The sequence below is a fragment of the Etheostoma spectabile genome, unplaced genomic scaffold, assembly GCF_008692095.1.
Source record: "Etheostoma spectabile isolate EspeVRDwgs_2016 unplaced genomic scaffold, UIUC_Espe_1.0 scaffold00003011, whole genome shotgun sequence".
In the NCBI taxonomy this organism is placed as follows: domain Eukaryota; kingdom Metazoa; phylum Chordata; class Actinopteri; order Perciformes; family Percidae; genus Etheostoma; species Etheostoma spectabile.
This window is the reverse complement of record NW_022602981.1, coordinates 8,107-27,775: the sequence shown is the minus strand read 5'-3', so window position 1 is coordinate 27,775 and position 19,669 is coordinate 8,107. Positions and strand designations below refer to the sequence as shown.

At 40.8% G+C, this 19,669-nt stretch overlaps 2 protein-coding genes and 1 long non-coding RNA gene across 5 annotated transcripts; 1 reads left to right on the top strand and 2 right to left on the bottom strand.

The window, feature by feature from the left end:
* Positions 1 to 221: 221 nt before the first annotated feature.
* Positions 222 to 4,476, top strand: LOC116676315 (group XIIB secretory phospholipase A2-like protein). The gene is made up of 4 exons (XM_032507517.1): positions 222 to 383; positions 1,485 to 1,573; positions 2,558 to 2,723; positions 3,978 to 4,476. The coding sequence occupies exons 1-4, from the start codon at positions 329 to 331 to the stop codon at positions 4,094 to 4,096; spliced, it is 429 nt and encodes a 142-aa protein (XP_032363408.1). The 5' UTR covers positions 222 to 328; the 3' UTR covers positions 4,097 to 4,476.
* Positions 4,477 to 7,055: 2,579 nt separating this feature from the next.
* LOC116676312 (uncharacterized) lies at positions 7,056 to 12,136 on the bottom strand. 3 transcript variants are annotated; one of them, XM_032507513.1, is made up of 4 exons: positions 11,534 to 12,136; positions 10,911 to 11,440; positions 10,065 to 10,208; positions 7,056 to 8,330 (listed from the first exon to the last, which is right to left on the bottom strand). In XM_032507513.1, the coding sequence occupies exons 2-4, from the start codon at positions 11,388 to 11,390 to the stop codon at positions 7,179 to 7,181; spliced, it is 1,776 nt and encodes a 591-aa protein (XP_032363404.1). In that variant the 5' UTR covers positions 11,391 to 11,440; positions 11,534 to 12,136; the 3' UTR covers positions 7,056 to 7,178. The 3 variants fall into 3 exon arrangements, with proteins under 3 accessions (XP_032363404.1, XP_032363406.1, XP_032363405.1); XM_032507515.1 differs by having other exon boundaries at positions 11,586 to 12,136; XM_032507514.1 differs by having other exon boundaries at positions 11,869 to 12,135.
* A 5,732-nt stretch (positions 12,137 to 17,868) lies between these two features.
* On the bottom strand, positions 17,869 to 19,174 carry LOC116676311 (uncharacterized). Its single transcript, XR_004328638.1, has 2 exons — positions 18,943 to 19,174; positions 17,869 to 18,097 (listed from the first exon to the last, which is right to left on the bottom strand). It is a non-coding gene; the product is annotated as an uncharacterized LOC116676311 (long non-coding RNA).
* Positions 19,175 to 19,669: the final 495 nt, after the last annotated feature.

The window sequence follows — 19,669 nt, the reverse complement described above, 5'->3', positions numbered from 1 at the left end:
CCATCCCTGTGCCTGGCTCAAAGTTCAGGTCACGCACACAGCTTCAGTATTGCCACTGTGAGTGTGTTCCCTCAGTTTCTGAACTCTAGCTGTTCATGTGGAGCTGTGTGAGCTACAGAATGACACGCTGGCCCTTATTGCTCCCCTCCTGCTCCTGCTGGGCCTGTTGATCCACGGGTGCAGTCAGTCAAGAGACTGAGGACCCAGCTGCAACACCACCAGCGCCGGGCGAGGCCACGATGGCTCGCAGGCCGATGACGAGAACGCAGAGTGGGGATTGAACTCCCTGCGAGGCGGCTTTGAGTCAGTCAGCGGATACTTTGACTCAATGCTAGAGTTCATGGGTGGACGTGATGGAGTGTGCCAATACCGCTGTCGATATGGTGAGTTGAATAATAATGATGTTGATCAGCCAGTGGGGTCCACCATTGGCATTTCAATTTGGATGGTTGTTTTTCCAAAATATGTTACATTTATTCTTAATTGAAAGGAGGAAATGTATTACAGTTTCCCTTTGGCATGGTAGTAACCTTGGAAAGGGTTAGGGTTAGACTAGGGCTGGGTGTCCCATGCTGTTTTCACCCCATTAACAACACAGGAATTGGAGAGAATGCAAATACGTCCTTCTTGTTGGAATCATAATTGTCTAATTTATAAAATTGTTATTGGCAAAAAAAGTATTTTTCCTCATTATACAGTACAGAACATAAAAAAAGCATTTTAATTGGCAGGCTTTTCACAATAAGAACACACTTCAGGTTAGACTGTCGTCTGTTAACATTGTTTTGCTCTGTGGAGAAAGTCTTTTGTCTTTTATATGCAGTAATTAAGATGTAGAAATGAAGCAAATTCTCATTTAATACATTTTTAAAATTATTTTTAATTATTCACATTACAAACTACTTCTACTTTGATTCACCCAAAACATTTTGCATCATTGTTACTATTAACACGCAAATAGAATATTATTTAAATCATTTCCCAGGACAGTTATTAACAGTGTATGCAATGCACAATCTATCTCTGCATAAATGCTCCTGTGTTGCTCTTTAATAAATAGCATTAAGTATGGTTACTCAAAGTATACTAAATGGATAATACATTCATATTACAACATAAACTAAGTGGTTATACGGTAGTCTGGACATTTCCTGTGTGGACCCACAATGCAACGATGTAAACCCAATAAATAATACTCTGATACTTAACCCATGACAGAATTAACTTCTTATCATCTTTGTTATCATTTGGGAGAGGGCCTGGAAATGGACTGTGACCCCAGCATTATAGGAGAGGTTTCATGTGGTGGCTGGGGGTGAATGTGTCTAATAACTTGTGAAAAGATGTGAACCAAATAAGCAACCTTTGTTTCTCCATGTGCAGAGACGGATCTACTTTTGAACCCACAGGGTTATCAAACCAGCCAGCACTGGCTCGCTGGGACCTCCTGTACATCTGATATTTTGCTTTGCGCCCCCTCTCAGGTAAAGCTCCTGTGCCTCGTCCTGGCTACCAGATGCCAGAACCTGATGGATGTACCTCCTACTTCTTCGGTCTTCCTATTCCAGACGGGGTATGCTTCTTCTGTCCATTCAGGGCAAATTGAGTGGATTGATTGAACTTGGAAATTTAGTTAACGCGGATATAATAAAAAAAAATCTACATTCCTACGGGACTGTCCAAAACTTATTGGGAAAAGGGACGGAAATTTGTTTGACTTTTTAAATTTCAAGACCCCACCCAGAGTTATAAATATTTGCTTTGGACCCTCCCTTTGACTTAAGAATTGCAACACCCTATGCTCTATATCTCAACTTAGCCCCACTTTCATCTTATCATGCCAACGGAACGGAGCTTTTTACACAATTAACAATTGCCAAAATTATGGAAATCATAACAAATGTTACAATAATGCTATTTATTGAACATTCAATCTTCTGTCTATTGTTGAACTAAGAGCTCTTAAACCGTTATTACCACTCCCAATAATAAGTGAAGAGGGGCACAGAGGTTCTTAGCATTGTACTATTTTGCCTCACCAATTAGCAGAACAGAAAGGGCTGGGCTAAAACTAGCATTATATTTTAGTTAAAGCGACTCTTGGCTAGTTCAACAATGGCCAGCTCCTTAAAGATCTACTATTCATGTCCACTGTTTCTTATTAAGACTGACAGTGGGATTCTACCAGCTACTGGTTAATTGTGAAGTGAAAAAAATAAAATTCCCAGGCTGTTGTGTATCTGCATTATGTCAAAACCCTGCTTTATGGACCACGGGACAAACACAAAAACATCTATTTTTTCAAATATATTATTCTTTAAAAAAAGTTTTTAAAAGTAAATCTCATGGGACAAAGGTGACAAAATATATAAAACTAGGGGGGGGGAAGCAAATAATATTTTAACCCCTACCCCCTAATAATTTTCATACAGTCCCCAAATATTCATAGAAGTCTACATTTGACTGAATATTGGTTTAAGTTTACAGTAAAAAAAAAACACCTGTAAACCCCCCACTCTTGCATACTAACACATTAATCCCTTCTGTTGTGTACCAGATGGACATGGGCGTCCCTGCCATGACCAAGTGTTGCAATCAGCTGGATATGTGTTACGACACGTGCGGCTCCAACAAGTACCGCTGCGACTCCAAGTTCCGCTGGTGCCTCCACAGCATCTGCTCCGACCTCAAGAAGAGCCTCGGCTTTGTGTCAAAAGTTGAAGGTTGGTAATGTTTTTTAACCTTTATTTCAAGGCGCAATAATGTATATATACTCACAAGTCTTTATACAATGTACAGTATGCCTCAAGTACAATATCATAACAGTGTTTTCTGTGTGCAATAACAATGTGAAAAATCCCAGGTGCAATAATATCTATATTATCCAACATGATCTATAATAGCCAAGTAGTTTGTTTCCAGTGCAATTTTGCAATTATAACTTTATCTACAGCTGTTTTGTCTTTATATTGTTTCCCTACTTTCTATTTTATTTTATATTTCTATAGCTTTATATTACTTATTTCTTATGTTTTTGTAGAGCGGACTCGGTCTGGGGGCGGGTTGGTGTCATACTTGTAGTGTTGCCACTCTGCAATAAACATTGATTCGTTTGTATTCTAGCCGGGGCAGGGTCACTGAGCCGAGCCCCATTTTTCAGCACCATTCTGTCTCAACTTCCCCTTTAACGATTCAACAACTGCGACTATGGTTATGGCCTGGGTTGACTTATATAAACCCACTATCAATAATTGGGGTGGCAGTAGCTCAGTCCGTAGGGAGTTGGGTTGGGAATCCGAGGGTCGCTGGTTCAAGTCCCCGTATGGACCAAAAAGTACGGAGTGTGGATTGGTGGCTGGAGAGATGCCACTTCACCTCCTGGGCACTGCCAGGTGTTATTGAGCAAGGCACCGTACCCCCCCCCCAACCGCCCAGGGTGCTGGCTCAGCTGGCAGCCCACTCACTCTGACATCTCTCCATGAGTGCATGTATGGGTCCTGAGCGTGCGTGTATTTCAGGCCTGTGTGTGATTACTAACAAAGAGTGTAAATTGTAATTTCCCAATAATAAAACAAATTAAAATTAAAATTAATCTCTAAAATGCCCTGCTTGAAATAAAAACACATGGTCATATCTATCAGGTTTTAATCGTTATAAATGTACGCTTAATGTAATGTATAAAACCCTTTAAAGAGAAGAGATCCAAACGTCCCAAATTGCCTAATATTTAAATGAAAGAATTCTTGAGATCCTTATACAAATGAGTACAATGCTCAAGTGCTTAAAAGAGAGTTCAACAGAGAGAACTGTTGTTTTATTTAGGAAAAGCATATGGTCCAAAAAAAGCCAAAGACGTTATTGACCAACAATGTGCATAAATGTGGTTTTGGGTCTGCAGACTGTTAAAAAACCAAAGTTGTTTTGAACTTGGACTTGAACTACTGCTCTGTACTGACTTTGTCCCTTTCTCTCCTCAGCATGTGAAACTGTAGCAGACACGTTGTTCAACACAGTGTGGACTCTGGGCTGCAGACCCTACATGAACGGCCAGAGAGCAGCATGCTTCTGTCAGGGAGAGGAGAAAGATGAACTTTAGATTCAAGCGCGCTCCACTCTCCTATTTATAACAGTATCAACCACAGCAACACATCAGCAGATGTGAGTCATGGTGTTGCAAAGACTTGTGACTACTTGAGTAATTTATTTGGAAGGTATTGTTCTGCTTTCGTTCAAAGTCATTATTTTTACTTTGTAGCAAAATGGAGACGTTTTGGGCTGCAAGCCCAAACCTTTTTTTGTATTTGATTTTAGAGGTGCATCACTGCATATGATTTTGGAAAAGCAAAACATATCTGTGGTGTGACCTCCACTTTACAACCCATATATAGCCTCTTGTGCTTCCTACTTTGGGTGTGTTATCATATCCTACTTAGGATAGTCTACTGTATGAATAAATGTTATTGACACATACCTGAATGTAATTGTTTCATCTTATTGTATACTACTGACAGCATTTATTACCCAGAAGTCCTTGGATCTGTACATTGCATTAGCCAATCAACATAGAGTACTTAAAAAATCAATATGATCAAAAATGTCATTATTTATCCTACAAAAGAAAGTTGGAATGAATAATAAATGGAGAGAATACTATGCTACTATTACCAACAGTAACAGTTTATTCTGAGAATTTAGAGGGGAGTTTACGTTCACTGTTCTGATAAATTAATGTTTTAGTAACTGCAGCTATTAATGGTCAGGGGAATTGAACAGCTAATGAGGTATACAAATAATATTATATACATTTTATGTACTGGGTCCAAATCTAAACTAAAGCTCTAAACAGGAAACATAAATGCTGATAAAAAGGAAAGGCTGCATCGACTCTAAGGGTTTATTAAGTCCTCATCTCCTGTACACTGACAATTTTCCAGCTCAAAGTTTTCAGATTCATTGTCCAATGTGGCTCCATCCACATCTGGAAGCTCCATCTTGTTAGCCTTAGCTTGTTTTTAGCTGTTCTTTGTTTGCCTAAGCCATAGACTGTAATTATAAGGCTTGAGCTCTAGTTTCAGCTCAGTGTTAACATGTTGACCTGTTCAGAATTAAAGAGTATACTCCACCAATTTAGCATTTAGCTAGTTTAAGCTTTGTTGTTCTTGTTCTGCTTTGTTTCGATCAGTGTTGGTTCATTGGGAGAAACAAAAAGAGAAATTCCTTGTTATGTGTTCACATACTTGGCTAATAAAGAAGATTCCCATAGAAAACACAGTTTCGGTCAACCAAAATCTTATCAGTTTATCCTCGAGTCAAAGTGGATGTTTTGCGCCAAATCTGAAACAAGTCCCTTAAGGCGTTCCTGTGACATCATGTTCAGGAAAATGGAACGAACCGGAAAACATAATGATATAAATATATACGTATAACAAACTACGACAGAGGCTGCAAAACATATTTTGTTTAATTAAAAACATACAGCACCAAGAGAAAAACAACAGAAAGAGTTACAAATTAGTGATATTCACAGAAATGTAGTGTTGAAATGGGTGAAACTGGTCCTGCTAACACGGATTGGCAACAAAGTGACTATATGTAACTTGTAAAAGGTTTCTGGAATTGTGTATTTTTCCATCCTATGAGTTTGTCACAGATTTAGGAGTAACGCCCAAAAAGCATGTGTTAGTGAGTATCCAAGCCAGGTAAAAGGTAGCAGCAGATTTCTTTATAGAAGCCTAATTTTATTTTATAAGTTATCTGCTGTAGTTATGGCTGATCCTGGGGCAGGACCATCACAGAAGATTACAGTAATGTGATGTCATTTTCTAAACCTACCAGACTGTTGCAGCCGTTCTATTTTTGGACTTTACCCACTTAGTCATTATACCCATATTACTGATGATTATTTATCAAAAATGTCATTGTGTGAAAATGTTGTTAAAGAACCAATTGCCTACACTACAATATCGTTGGGGTATTGATATCGAGATATTTGGTCAAAAATATTGTGATATTTGATTTTCTCCGTGTCACCTAGCCCTGGTAAAAACCTACTGCTGTTGTCCAAAGTGGCCGCTAGAATCAACACAAAATGAAAGTTACATCTGGCCACTTTAATGACACAAAAATATATTTTGAAGAAAGATTTAATTTACTTCCAGTTCTAGAATGATTTAGCACAAATCTGAAAATGTGACTCCAATAATGGTTGAATGAATGAATGTTGAACACGATAAGGTCCAAAGGGTCTGCCGGGGGTCAGAGCAGGTTCAAAGTATCAGTCGCAAAGCACAGATCTACGGAAAAAGGAGAAAGAAAAAAATAAGAACCACGCAAGACCAAACGACGTAAAGTTACTCATTGCTGCTGAACAAATATCCATTTAAATTATCATGCAGCTTATGAAGACTTTCAGTCTGGCACTGCACACACTGTGTACAAATCTACACGTCTGCTTTCTCTTTTGGTCTTCTTCCCACTTAAAAAAACACACACACACACACACACACACACACACACACTTAAGTTTACTTACTTTAATCAATTTGAGGGGTCAGGCAGACGGCTGGCTGTGGCATTGTCTGCTTCACCTTCTGGTTAAATGCTTTAAGCTTGAAATAAAAGAAATATAGAAATTATTGTGACTTTTCTTTTGTAGCAGGAGTGGCTTATGCTTCAACACACAAGCAGTGATAGAGAATCCCAGGATAACTGTGTACAAAAAAAATCAAATATGTAGGTGCGTACGGACTAATGGGACAAAACCTCCCAAGCCTACCCTCCTAAAATGAGATGAATAAGGAAGCTGATAAAACCAACACTCCCACCCACCGTTTTCTTCAGGTTCGCCTTTATTTCCGTCTCTGTTGGCAGCTGTTTTTCCTCTTCTGACTCGGTTTCCAAGTCATCTTCCTTGAGCTGTAGGGCCTTCTCCAGCCTCTGTTTCTCTAGTTTCTCTAGTCTTGCTGCAAGCTTTTGTGCTTTTCGTTTTTTTTGATGTTTTATCCTTTGGTTACGTTTTTTCCTCAACAAAGATTGCAACCCGGTTCGCGATTTGCCTGGTGTAAGTTGCTTTAAATTGCTCTCGTTGGTCTTAGTCTTGACGACCTGCAGGCAGCGAGGGCGAGAAACAGATCCACTTTGGCCTTCGCTCTGAGACAGGTCTGGATTAAAAATCAAGTTCATGTCTTTGCGAGACCTGTGATGACGGTAAAACCCATTAGGTGCCATGACGGAGCCAGGAAAGGTACAGTAGGTGTTTTGTGGGTAAGGACCCTCGCTGGGATAAAAGAAGGGAGGAATGGCATCCTGAGTATGTGTCCAGTAAGAATTAGTAGCAGGGCTGTAAGTGCTCTGGTAAACAGTGTACTGGGACAACTGTCGGCTGAAAATTCAGAAAAAGCACTGGGTGGGGCTGGGGATACGTTGGTTTGGTGGATCTGGATGTTGATACGTAGAGATTTCTTTGAGGTATTTCCATCGCGGTCTTCGTCCCTGTACCTCTGTTCTTCAATTCTGTCCCGGCTATGGTCTTGCTCTGTCGGTCCGTCTCTGCTTTTGTCTCTCGGGTGGCTGCGTTCAGACCTTCGCTCAGAGTCTTTGCTGTGGGAGCACTGACGGCGAGAGGGGCTGGGACTAAAGCTTCTAGACCTAGTAGACCTGGAAGAGGAGGAAGAGGAGTGACTGTAATACCTTTGGGAGCCCCTCTGCTGACTCTCCTGCTCCCCTTTGCGATCAGCCCTCCTGGCTCCATGCTTCTTACCGTACAGCCTCTCCTGAGTCCGGTCTGCTAGTTTGCTCATCTCCTCCACTTCCAGGCTCAGCCCCAGGGTTTTAAGAATGTTCTGGAGCTGTGCGCTCTGCTCATCCAGCTTTGGTTTTCCTTCTTTGCTCATCTTCTTGTTCTTTCCTGCCGTGGGAGACCTGGATCGACTACTGGAAATGAAACAGCGATCTCCTCTGTCGTCCTTCTTCTCTCCATCATCAGGTAGGGTCTCATTGAGGGATCTCTCTTGACTGGGCGGGTCAGTCTTACTCTCTCTGCTGTTGGTGTGACTGTAGCCCGGCAGCGACACTCCGCTACTCAATCGCTGACTCTCGTTTCTGAAGGGTGGGTTGGACTTGTTCTCCGCAGCAGCGTGGTGAACGTTCAGGAGCTCCTCGCCTAAAGGAAGGTCCTCGCTGTCATTGGTGACGATCCTGCTGAGGAAATCGAAATCCACGCCTTTGTTAAGCACGTTGAGAAAGAGCTGGAAACCCTCGTTGACGCCGTTCTCTTGCTTTGCTGGGGAAGTATCCCTTCGGCTGGGAGGAGGCGGGGGGACGTCAGCTGCCTGGGAAAGGGGCAGATACACATGTAACATTTGTAATATCAAGAACTTATTGCAACCAGACAAGTGTCTTCATACTTCAAACTTTCTTTACGTGGAGTACCAAAAGACAAAACTACTGTCAGCAGAAAAGCATCAACTCCTGAAAGCCTTTTTCTATCAACTTCATTTACATTCACTTCATTGCTACTAGAGATGTTCCAATGCTGATAACAGTATCTGTAAAGCCTCCAATACTGCCTAAAAGGCTGGTATCGGAAAGTACTGGAGTTTATGCACCGATCCCATGCCACGTAATTTCATCTTTTTTGGTTAAAACTGTCTTGACTGTTTTGACTGTTAAACTGGATGGTAAAAAAATGTTCTGTAGCATTTATTGTTTGCGTTTGTTCATGTTTCACAAAAAGTTTAACCCGACAATACAAAAGTGATTGCAATCATAGCTATACAGGGATAGTAGTATGCTGCTGTTAACACAAATATATATATATATATATATATTACTATTAAACACACACTGATATGAATATTTTTTGAGTCTGATAATGATATCAGGGCTTTAAACCTCACATATTATGCTCATTTTTAGGTTCATAACTGTATTTTGAGGTTGTACCAGAATAGGTTTACATGGTTTCATTTAAAAAAATATATATATATATTTTGTTGTACTGCACATGGCTGCAGATCTTGTCGTCACCCTGTGTGTTTAGGTCTATGAGTCGCTCATGCGCAGTAGCTAGGTAATGATAACATCAGCTAGATAACTCTTTCTCCAAATTTGGTCAAGTCCAAGGCAGGATTAGCTGGGAGACTTCTTCTAAATGAGGGACACTTGTGGAATACCTGCAGAACAAGGACATGGAAGTAGTTCTTTTGGAGATTATGGTCAACTAGTGTGTTGTAGCAGTGTTTTGTCATTGAGAACGAGCTAGCATGTGCTACGGTTAGTCACCTCGACTCGACTAGTGATGTAGAAAGAAGTGCAGATTTTGGACAGCTCACTCGGAGATTTAAGGACATTCAGAAACCGTATCTCACTTAAAACAGCAGGGATAGTTTTGGACAGTGGTGGTGTAACTTTTTTTTTTTTTTTTATTTTTTTTTTTTTTTATTATACCCACAAGGGGAAACTACACTTTTCACTCTGTTGTTATTACACACATTACACACAGGCCTGAATTACACACACATGCTCAGGACCTACACATGCACTAATGGAGAGATGTCAGAGTGAGTGGCAGAGAGGCTGCCCATGGAAAGGCGCCCCGAGCAGTTGGGGGTTTGGTGCCTTGGCAGTGCCCAGGAGGTGAACTGGCACCTCTCCAGCTACCAGTCCACCACCATACTTCGGTCCGTACGGGGACTTGAACCAGCAACCCTCCGGTTCCCAACCCAACTCCCCAAAAAACATAGTAATTGCAAAAATGTAACCACAATACTAGTGTGAAACTGTTGCTGTTACTTAAAGCAGGCTGATAAATCTCTATGGAGGGTTGCTGTGAAAAAGCACCGATGACCTAAACGACCGGTATCTACCGGACGGAATAGCTACCTGGATTTCTGTGCCACATAAACACCTGCTCTGCTCTCTAATGCTCCGAAATAGAAGTGTTTTTAGTGTTGATCTCAAAATGTATCTGATCCGTGATGTGATTATTAATAATGAAAAATATTAATACAGTGTGAATGTAATGGATATTTTCTGCAAGGTAGGTGGCAAAAAATATTACATACCTCCCTGCTTGCTGGCAAAACACACGGATCACTACATCTGTGCTTCATGAGTGCATTCACTCTGAGCTTCAGGGGATGGTCGTCCTGCAGCAGACCATCTCTGCTCAGCCTGGATGAGTCCATTCTCTCTCTGGCAGACCGCACCTGAAAAACAAGGAGGCAATGCAGTAAACAGCAAAGTTGCACAATATGAGGGAAAATATCTCATTGCGATTATTTGAACTGCTATTGCAATGATTCACAATATTGGAGGTAATAATAATTGTTGTATCATTATTCTCATTTACATTAGTCTTGCATTGCAAGGCCTTCCTCCACAGCGCTGCGAAGGAGGGTCTGGCTAGTTCACACAGCACTCCGGTATGTGAGAAAAAAGTGCTCTGGTTTATTGCCATTTCTTTAAGCCAATCATAATCGTTGTTTTTGGCAAAACATGTGTACGTTTAAAAGTTGTTTTAGTCAAACTCAGATTGGACAGATAGTTTAGAACACCACCACAGAGGCATTCTAAAGGACATCCAACAAAATTTCCGACGGCACCTGAACAATCCCAGAAATGGAACATCATCAATAGAGACTACATTTACATTAATAAATATTTACATCTTTTTCTCTAGTCTGTAGGATAAGGTGTCTCTGCAGCACCACAATACTTAACTCAGAATGGTTTGACACGTTTTGCCTTTGACAAATATTGCGTCCCCTCTGCGATTTGGATATTGCACTGGTCCATGACATTGTGATTAATTGTGCAGCCCTAGTAAACAGTATATCTGGAAAGCAGGGGGCCTCTGCAAGCTGCCAGCTGATTGATTAACAAATCGGATCCATCAATCTATCACTCACCTTTGACAGGAAGCCGGCAGAATGTCCCTGCTGCAAAATGACATTCACCCTGTCTTTGAGAGTTGCACCTTTGCATGCTGATGATTGTTCATTACAGGAAAGGTCTGAAGGTGTGGTCTTCTTCACAGACGTTTCAACAGTTTTCAGAGCAATAGCAGCTTTCTTAAATAGTATCCGCTCCTCTATCTCTCTAAGCTCTTTCCGCTTTCTCGCCAGCTCTGGATCCTCTTCCTCCAGTTCAATGGGCGCTCCATCTGGGTCTTCGACTTCTGATTCCTTTATGTGCAAGTTAAGCGAGAGAGGAGGACTTACTCCATCCCACCCCATGCTGCTTTGCGACACTTTTGATGCTTCAAAAGTGTCCCTCTCGTTATTAGTTACTTGGACATTCTCCATGCTGTTATTAACATAATTCTGGTGATTTGGGTCCACGTTCTTATGGGCTATCCGAAGAATAGCATCCCAGTCGAGTGGATTCATCCTTCAACCAGTCTCTCTCTCCCTATTACGGCTAATGCAGTCAGTCCACTCTGTAAAGTAAACAATTAGGAAAAATAGTTAGATAGATTGGAAGAAACCGGTATTAATATTTACTTACTGACAGCTAAGTAACGTTAGCTAACCTTATAGATAGCTAGCTAGCTAATGTCCAACTGCCTTTTGGAGAAGCCTCACCTCGCGTGACCGTTAACACATTTTCAGTACCAAATACTTTAACTCACATATCGTCTTCTTTTGAGGAAAGACAAAGCCTAGCGTTTGATAACCTAACTAACGCTTTTGGCACTGTAAGATGATGTCCTATTAGTTATTAGGAAAATTAAAGGGCAAACAAACAGCGAAGGCCAGCGTTAACTAAATGCCGTTTTTAGATAGCCTAGCTAGCTTGGCAGCTACCGCTAACGTCAACAGACTGTTCACGTAGCTACGTTACTACAGCGGATCAAACCAACGTTACCTTTTTCTCTGTCGCATCGCGGGACAACCGTTTATATGCTGGTATCTCGGAAATTAAGTTATAGAAGAGTGAAATTCCAAAATTGAGGTTTCATATGATTTTGCAAAAGGCCAGGACAACCGTTGACGTTAGAAAAATAGCTTGAACTAAGGAATTTGGGCCAAGACAGCTCTGACTGCTTTGGTGGTGTTGAAAAGTGTATAGTTATTGACAGCGCTAGCTGCTGGACGGAGTACCAACACAATAACACTCCGGCTATTATCAGCATTAGTTAACACTGTTAATTCACACCTAGCGTCACTTCATACATTCAATCAGTGGTGGAATGTAGCCTAACTAAGTACATTCACTTAAGTACAAATTTGAGGTATTTGTACTTTATTCGAGTCTTTTCTTTTCTACTCCGTTACGTTTCAGAGAGAAATATTGTAGGCTGATATAAAGTCCACTATCTGACAGCTTAGTTACAAGTTAAGAGTTAGTAAAATTCTAATTCTCTCTGTAAAATTATATTATATTAGCTATAATCAAACTGGTCGTCAGCTGAAAACATGCATGTTTGCATGACTCAACTGTCTTTATGTTGCATTAAGTACAGTTATTTTTTTGTTTAGTGCCAATTTTGTGTGGTCATATGCTTGGTTTATAGGTAAAACAAAATTTAGAAACGTGAAATTCTAGTCTGCTTTTATGCAAGTTATATTTGACACTACTGCTTCAAGTCCATTGGTCACACCAGATATTGGTAGGCCTAGGCTACCGTCTGTGGGCAAAACCTTACCTATTTTAAATGGTTTATAGGGTCAATCTTAGTTAATTAATACATAAGACTTCTATTTTGTTATTTTCCCCTACTAGCTCCTTTGCATAGTTTCCGAAAAAACACACAAATTACCAGTATCATATTAAAAGTGATGTAATCTTGAACCTAAGGTGATTTCAGTTCATTGTAATAACAGCAACATGTTTGGTTTAAATCTGCATGCATTTAGGTTGACCACTGGTAAAATGGGACTGCTTTTAAGCTTTATCATTTCTAAAGAAAATCAACACTGAGCACATAAGCCACCTTCAATTGCCTGCAGACAAAATCATCAGATTAAAAAAAAAAAAAAGACAACTAAATCATAAAAAGGTCAAGTGTGGTTCTTTTATTCATCGTCTCTGTAGCAGTGCCAGATTTAGCTTCAGTTCTTGAGTTTCTAGCTTCTATAAGTATTGATTACCCTTCTCCTGTTGCACTGTAGTGCCATGTGAATTCTCAAACTGGCAGAAACTTGGCGGAGCTAAACAATTTTTTTTAGAAACTCTGCATTCACCTCTCTGAGCTTGTGTGAAGGTGTGACAGATCTGAAATGAACCAATTCCATACATTCCAAATGTATTATAAAATACATATAATCTACGTCAGCTCCTGTTCCCCTGCTGGAGCTGCTGCCCCCACGACCCAAACCCAGATAAGCAGAGGACGATGGGAAATGTGATTACCTGCTTAGTATAGAAACGGATAAATAAAAATAAAGAAAATAACTGCTAAACTACGATATGTTGTATTCCAACATCCTGATTTGTCATATTCTGAGGCAGTAAGCACTGCAAAGATGAATCAATACTCAATTAGTTGGGTGCCCGGATAGATCCGTTGGTTTTGCAGGGACCCATATATAGAGGTTTACTCCACCCCACAGTGGGCCGTGTTTGACTCTGACCTGCAGCCCTTTGCTGCATGTCATCCCCCCCCTTCCCTTTCATGTGGTCTGCTGTCCTATCAAAATAAATGCAAAAATGCCCCCAAAAAATCTTCAAAATATAAAACACTCAATTAGTTACCTTGATTACGTCACCTTGGGATTTGGGAAACACCGATCGACATTGATCATCTCCACTAATCGAGAAAGTTATCGAGAGATGAAAATGATCATGAGTTGCAGCCCTAGTTCTCTGCAGCCTGCCACTTAGGATCATTTCCTGAGAAATTTTGACTTTTTTGCACAACATTCCCATCCAATGTCTTGCTTCTCCTGAAAATAGTTTTCTTTTTTTTTTCTTTACAATATATTCAAGAAACGTTAGTCCAATAAAATGGTCCATTGCCATGCACTTATATTTTCTGCCTTTAATTTTAAGCTACCCAAAATATTTACACAGTCATGTTCTGTACGTGTACACAAAAAGACAAACAGAGGTTAAGAGTAGAGCACATTTTGTTGTGGGTCGGCCAAAACCCTCTGAAGACTGAACACTTGACCACGGTGCTGTTTCATTAGGATAAAAGCTTGTATCCTACAAAAAAAAAAACTGTGCGCAAATGTAATTTGAGCTGCAAAGATTAATCGATTAGTTGTCAACTATTAAAGTGAATATTTTCTTTCATCCTCTGCGACAGTTAACTGAATATCTTAAGAGTTGTGGACTAAACAAGACATTTGAGGATGTTGTCTTAGATTTTGGGAAACACTAATCAACACTTTTATTTTTACATTTTATAGACCACACAACTAATCGATTAACAAAAAACAATCAATGAAAATAATCGTTAATTGCAGCCCTTTTATAAATTTAACAATGATTATAATTTATCAAAATCAAGGTGTTTAAACAAAATTTGAAAAACTAAATACTTCATACTGTGCATTTTTATTAAGCATGTAATTGTGCTATGGGTATAAGAACAGAGCTCCAACACCCCCTAGAGCTCTGTCTCTTAACTTGTGGTCTGTTAATTACATAGTCTGTGTTGGCTTTGCCTCGCTTTTTGTTTCTGCTGGACAGGATGCGCGTTGTTCATTTTCTGTGAGGTGATGTTCAAATGTGTTTCGTAGTTAAAACTGAACGCCATAAAGGCACAACTGTTATTTATCTTATGGTGATATTTTACTATTCTCCATACAAAACATAACTTTTCAACTTTATCAGTCAGTCATATATTCCCACTATGCAATGCTCTTCATCCAGGTTGTTTGGTTTCAATAACCTGCAGGCAGCGAGGCCTTGACAGAGTTTTGGATTTTTGTGTGGTGTTCATATACTGAGTCGGTGTATTACCTGGCAGGTTAAAAAAGGGTGGATTGCTTGGATTGAGAAGGTGCCTTGTTTGAGCGAGTAGTGCAGGAAAGATGTTCAACGGTGGGGCAAGGGGGTAAGGTAAGAAGGGAGGCAGGTTAGGCATGAAAAACCTGGGCCCAAGGTGGGGCAAGTTAGGAGGGGGCAGAGCTGGGGGCAGAGCTGGGTATGGCATCAGCGGTGAACGGTTTACTGGGGAGTAATTTGGCATTGCAAGTGTAGTGGATGAGGTTGATAAAGTGGAAGAGGAATTTTGAGAAAATGATGGACATGCAGCAGTACTTTCCTGGGAGTAAGATTCCCATTTCTGACTCTCCTGTAAAGTGCCACTGCTGCTATTCTGGCCATATCCAACAGCTTCATTCACCTGTATCTGTTGTACCTCGGTTTCATCCCTCTGAGCACTATACACGTCTTTTTTCTGGTGATATTCATGATTTACCAGGCTAAAACTAGATTGGCTTGATGACGATGATCGACTTAGCGGTCTAGGTGAAAACGCTGGTCTCGTGTCTCTTTCCCGGCTTCCTCTACGATGGCGCCCCACGTCACAATCCTTCTTTCCATATAACCGCTCATGGATCCGATGTGACATCTGGCCCAGTTCTTCGGATCCTAAATCCATGCCAATGGCCTGTAAGACATCTTGCATTTGCCTGTGCTTGTGCTCCTCTTCAGGTGTCAGTGTTACCTTTCCCACCACTGAGGGAGACACGGATCTACTGATGGAGCTAAAGTAGCTTTGTTCTCCGTCAGCCCTCTGCAGACACTTTTCATCAGACGGAGCGCGGCCCTCAGGGCTGAAGGACCTGCGGTGAGGCTTTGGAGACGTCAGTCTCTGGGATCTTTTGCACTTACTCCAGTGGCTGGTATTTTGGTGGCTTCCCTGTTGCCCCCCAGCATAACCAGAAGAGCACAGACGATCGGTGTTCATGACAGGAGATGGAGAGTGTGGCCGATCACTCACTTCGGTCGTGGTCTGGGCCACTATCTTGTTGAGCATAGTAACATTCACACCCTTGTTGAGCACATCAAGGAATCGCTGAAAACCCATGGCCGACTTCTTTGGCTCAGGAACAGCAGCACTTTGGCTGGTGACGGCCCTCTCAAAAGACTGATGGGAAACACACACAAGCAACCACAGTTTGTCAAACTAATATTAGCAGTCTTCGTTTGTCAAATATATTTGTAGACATGGAACCACCTGTTAGAAATCCGGAGCCATTAAATGTTACTTCTATAATCTTAAAAATGAAGGTGCACTTTGAGTGAATTGGCAACCTCTCTTATTTGATTTAAAAAGAAGCTTCTTTTAGAAGAATCTTGTGTTTTTATAGGTCCGGATGATTGGTTCACTTTTAAGCTGATGTGGGGAAGCTATCTCTTAGCCTTTTACTAATCAGACTGTATCAAAAGAATGAAGTTTATGCGTTGGTGTGTCCGTTGATGTTTTTAAGAGAAAAGCAGGGCTGGCATGTGTTTGTGCGCTAGTAATGGATGATAGAAAAGATATGCAATATAAACGACACCAAATTGGACTACGATAGAGATTTTAATTATATTTATCGCGATAATGCATGTTGATGACGCAATCTACCCGTGAAATTCAGAGCAACGAGCTGCAAATGGCTGCAACGCATCATCATCATCTTGAGAAAAACATGGCTGAAAGCGAAATGGAGCAGCTGGTAAAAAAGACTGGTGCAACATCCATTTTTTGGACTTGGTTGGGATTTAAGCCGCTATAACGCAGCTGTGGTCGAGCCGTACCATGCTGCCTTTCATCAGCCTGATAATTCTCTATATAACGGACGATTGGAATCTTGGCAGTCGGTGTTTGCAGACGTCGTACTAGAATGTTCTTTATTTAATATAGCCATGCCTAATACTGGAAGTATTTCCCTGATTTACAGTATCCCTTCCTCTATTAACACCAGTTTTTAATTCATTAAGAGAACAAAATGTTGAAAACTAAATGTGTTACATTAGGCAGCAGGTAAGAAACTCAGCATTAACGCGGGGGGAACGCAACTCTACCGAGCCAGGGTCGAATGACGAGGGTTGCCTCGACATGTCGTTACATTTCGGGAGGTGAATGTCAGGCTACAGCCTGGTGTAGGGTCCGTGCCTCCACGTACTTACGTTAGTAGTCACGGCATAATATAACGCAGAAGCATAAATCACGCTTAGCTCACCTAAATGCATTTAGTGTGTATGTGTGTTTTGGAGAACACACTTTCCTCAAAACAAAAATGCAAAAGAACTCTTTATGTTTTTTGTGCAATTGCCACAAGTAAAATAAACCCACCTGTCCCTAGGTTCCTTCACGGGAAACCTTTGACGATAATCCTTATGATCTGCAGAGGGGCCGTCAGTTCTCTCTCTGGGTTTGGAAAAACTCTGTTTGATATGGAGGAAAGTTTAATTAAACTGCAATAAAAAAAAAAAACTGTCCCAAACTTTCCACTGATGCTAACACAAAATGTTAATAGTGACTAACCTTTGTAGAGCAATCTTGGATTGTGTCCTATCTTGTGAAATGTCTTGACTCCTTTCATGACCATCTCTGCCTTTGTAGTATCCAGACGATTGTCTGTAGTCATCCGGTTGTTGCCTATAAGTGAACTCCTTATGCCGATATCTGTGTTTGGAGTCTTGAGGTGTTTTCCTATATCTGATGTCCTCTTCCTCTGGTAGTGTATGTTTAAAATCCTTGGTTACATGTGCACTTGAAAAACTGTCTGGCGATTGTCTGTCTGTTTCATCCTCAGGCTCACGCCTGTACATGTAATCATCCTTATCTTCTGTACACCTTCTCCTTTTCTTCTCACAAGTACCCCAAACAGGGGAAGACATGCGTCTCCTCGCTGATCTCTTTCTGGCCCAGTCTCTGTTCATTGCATCTTTACTGTGCAGCATCTTAGGCGAGTCACTGTACTCTCTGCTTCTACCTGTCCTCTCTGTGCTACTCTGTCCATCCCCGCCATGTTTCTGATAGGAATCCTGCGCTATATGTCTGTAAGGTTCACGCCTTTCTTCCCATCCGTCGTCATAGTCTTCCCATTGCCTTGAACTTTTGTCATTGTACTGCCGCCTGTGACTGTACTCAGACCTGTTGGACTGCATCATCTCATAGCAACTCCAGCAGCGGAGTGGATGTCAAAGCCTGCAGCAAAAAAATAAAAAATAAAATGAGCTTTAAAATCAGGGGGTTAGGATATCAGAATAGTTGATAAGCCAAGGCTAGGTCATATTAACAATATTTATCTCACATGGACTTCTTAAAGAAAAACAGGCCATGGAAGATCCACAGAATACATTTGAATCATACTAAAAGTAGATGGATTTGATTACACTGTTGTGCATCCCTTCACTAGCTTTTGGTTGAAAACCTACAGTCACTCTTATACAGCATCAGAAATAATCATTTAACATATTAAACCACATACAATATGATGTGATTCTTAGAAGAGATGAGTGTCTCTTCAAATATCTTAAGAGGGACTAACGTGAATAGCTAGCTCAAACACAGTCATGACCTAACGTTAGCTAAAGGTGTGGAGGTTTTCTCTCCAAATTGCAGAAACACAGATTGTCTTCGACCGCAGATTTATTATTCCGTGTCACCTGTTGTAAAGTTAGTGTTCGCACACAACGTTAGAACATAATTTCATGGAAAGGTGGTGGTCTCAGTAGTTTTTGAGCTAACGTTTATGATGACATTAGCTAGCTGGTGAGCTCTTATGGCTGTTTGCTAGTATGTCGGTTGCAAAGTAGCATTAGCGAGTACGAAAATACCAACCTCGCAATTTATTGGCGTCAAAAAGTGTTTCAATTATTTCCAGCTAAAAGCGACACATTTGCGCCAACCGCCACGACCTGGTGTTTAGAGGCATCAGTACACGTGAAAGCTGAAGTGCAGCTTGGGGCCATTTTCGGATTAAAATGTTAACGTTAGCAATCATCAATTTAGCCCTGTGCAGCAACCTAGTTTTACATTAATTTAATTACCTTTCCTGCTGGACGAGTCCACTTTCTTTAAGGGGAGGACCAGGGAGAATGCTGAAACTAAGTTTGGGAATTTAAACTGCCAAGCAAATAGCTAACATTTCGTTGTGGCTTTTTTTTTTTTACTGGCGCCGTGCGACCGTAGACATGGTGCACCTTACCTCCACCGAGTTGTTTGGTTTTCTTACTCTCCAGTTCTTAGTCTGTAGCAAGAAATATACATTACTGCCATCTCGTGGATGGAGTGTAACTAACTAACAGTCTATTAACTGTCTATGAAAAAAACATAAAAACCTAATGCCTCGCCTTCTTCTTCTTGGGTTGTATTGGTGGTTGGCAAACTACCGTTAACTAGCGCCACCTACTGCACTACGTAATGTGTAATTGCAGAGCTGTTTTTTTTTTTTTAAATTTTTTAATTTTTTTTACAGTAGACACAAAAGCAGTGGCAGCAAAAACTGTCCTGTCCTGTTAGAAGTGTCCTGAGGACTGTCCCGGGACAGTCAGGCCCTGTTCTGTACACTGTCCTGTACAGTGTTGGAGTCACAATAATTACTTATGTATTTCACAACAGAACTGAGGAACATCAAAATATATTAACGTTCTGATAAATAAAATGTATAAAGATATGAAAGATATGAAACTTAAACTCCTTTGCACAAAAACACAAAACATCAAAAAAATCTAAGTGTTGCCAACAGACTTTTGTAGAGTGCCCTCTGGTGGACAA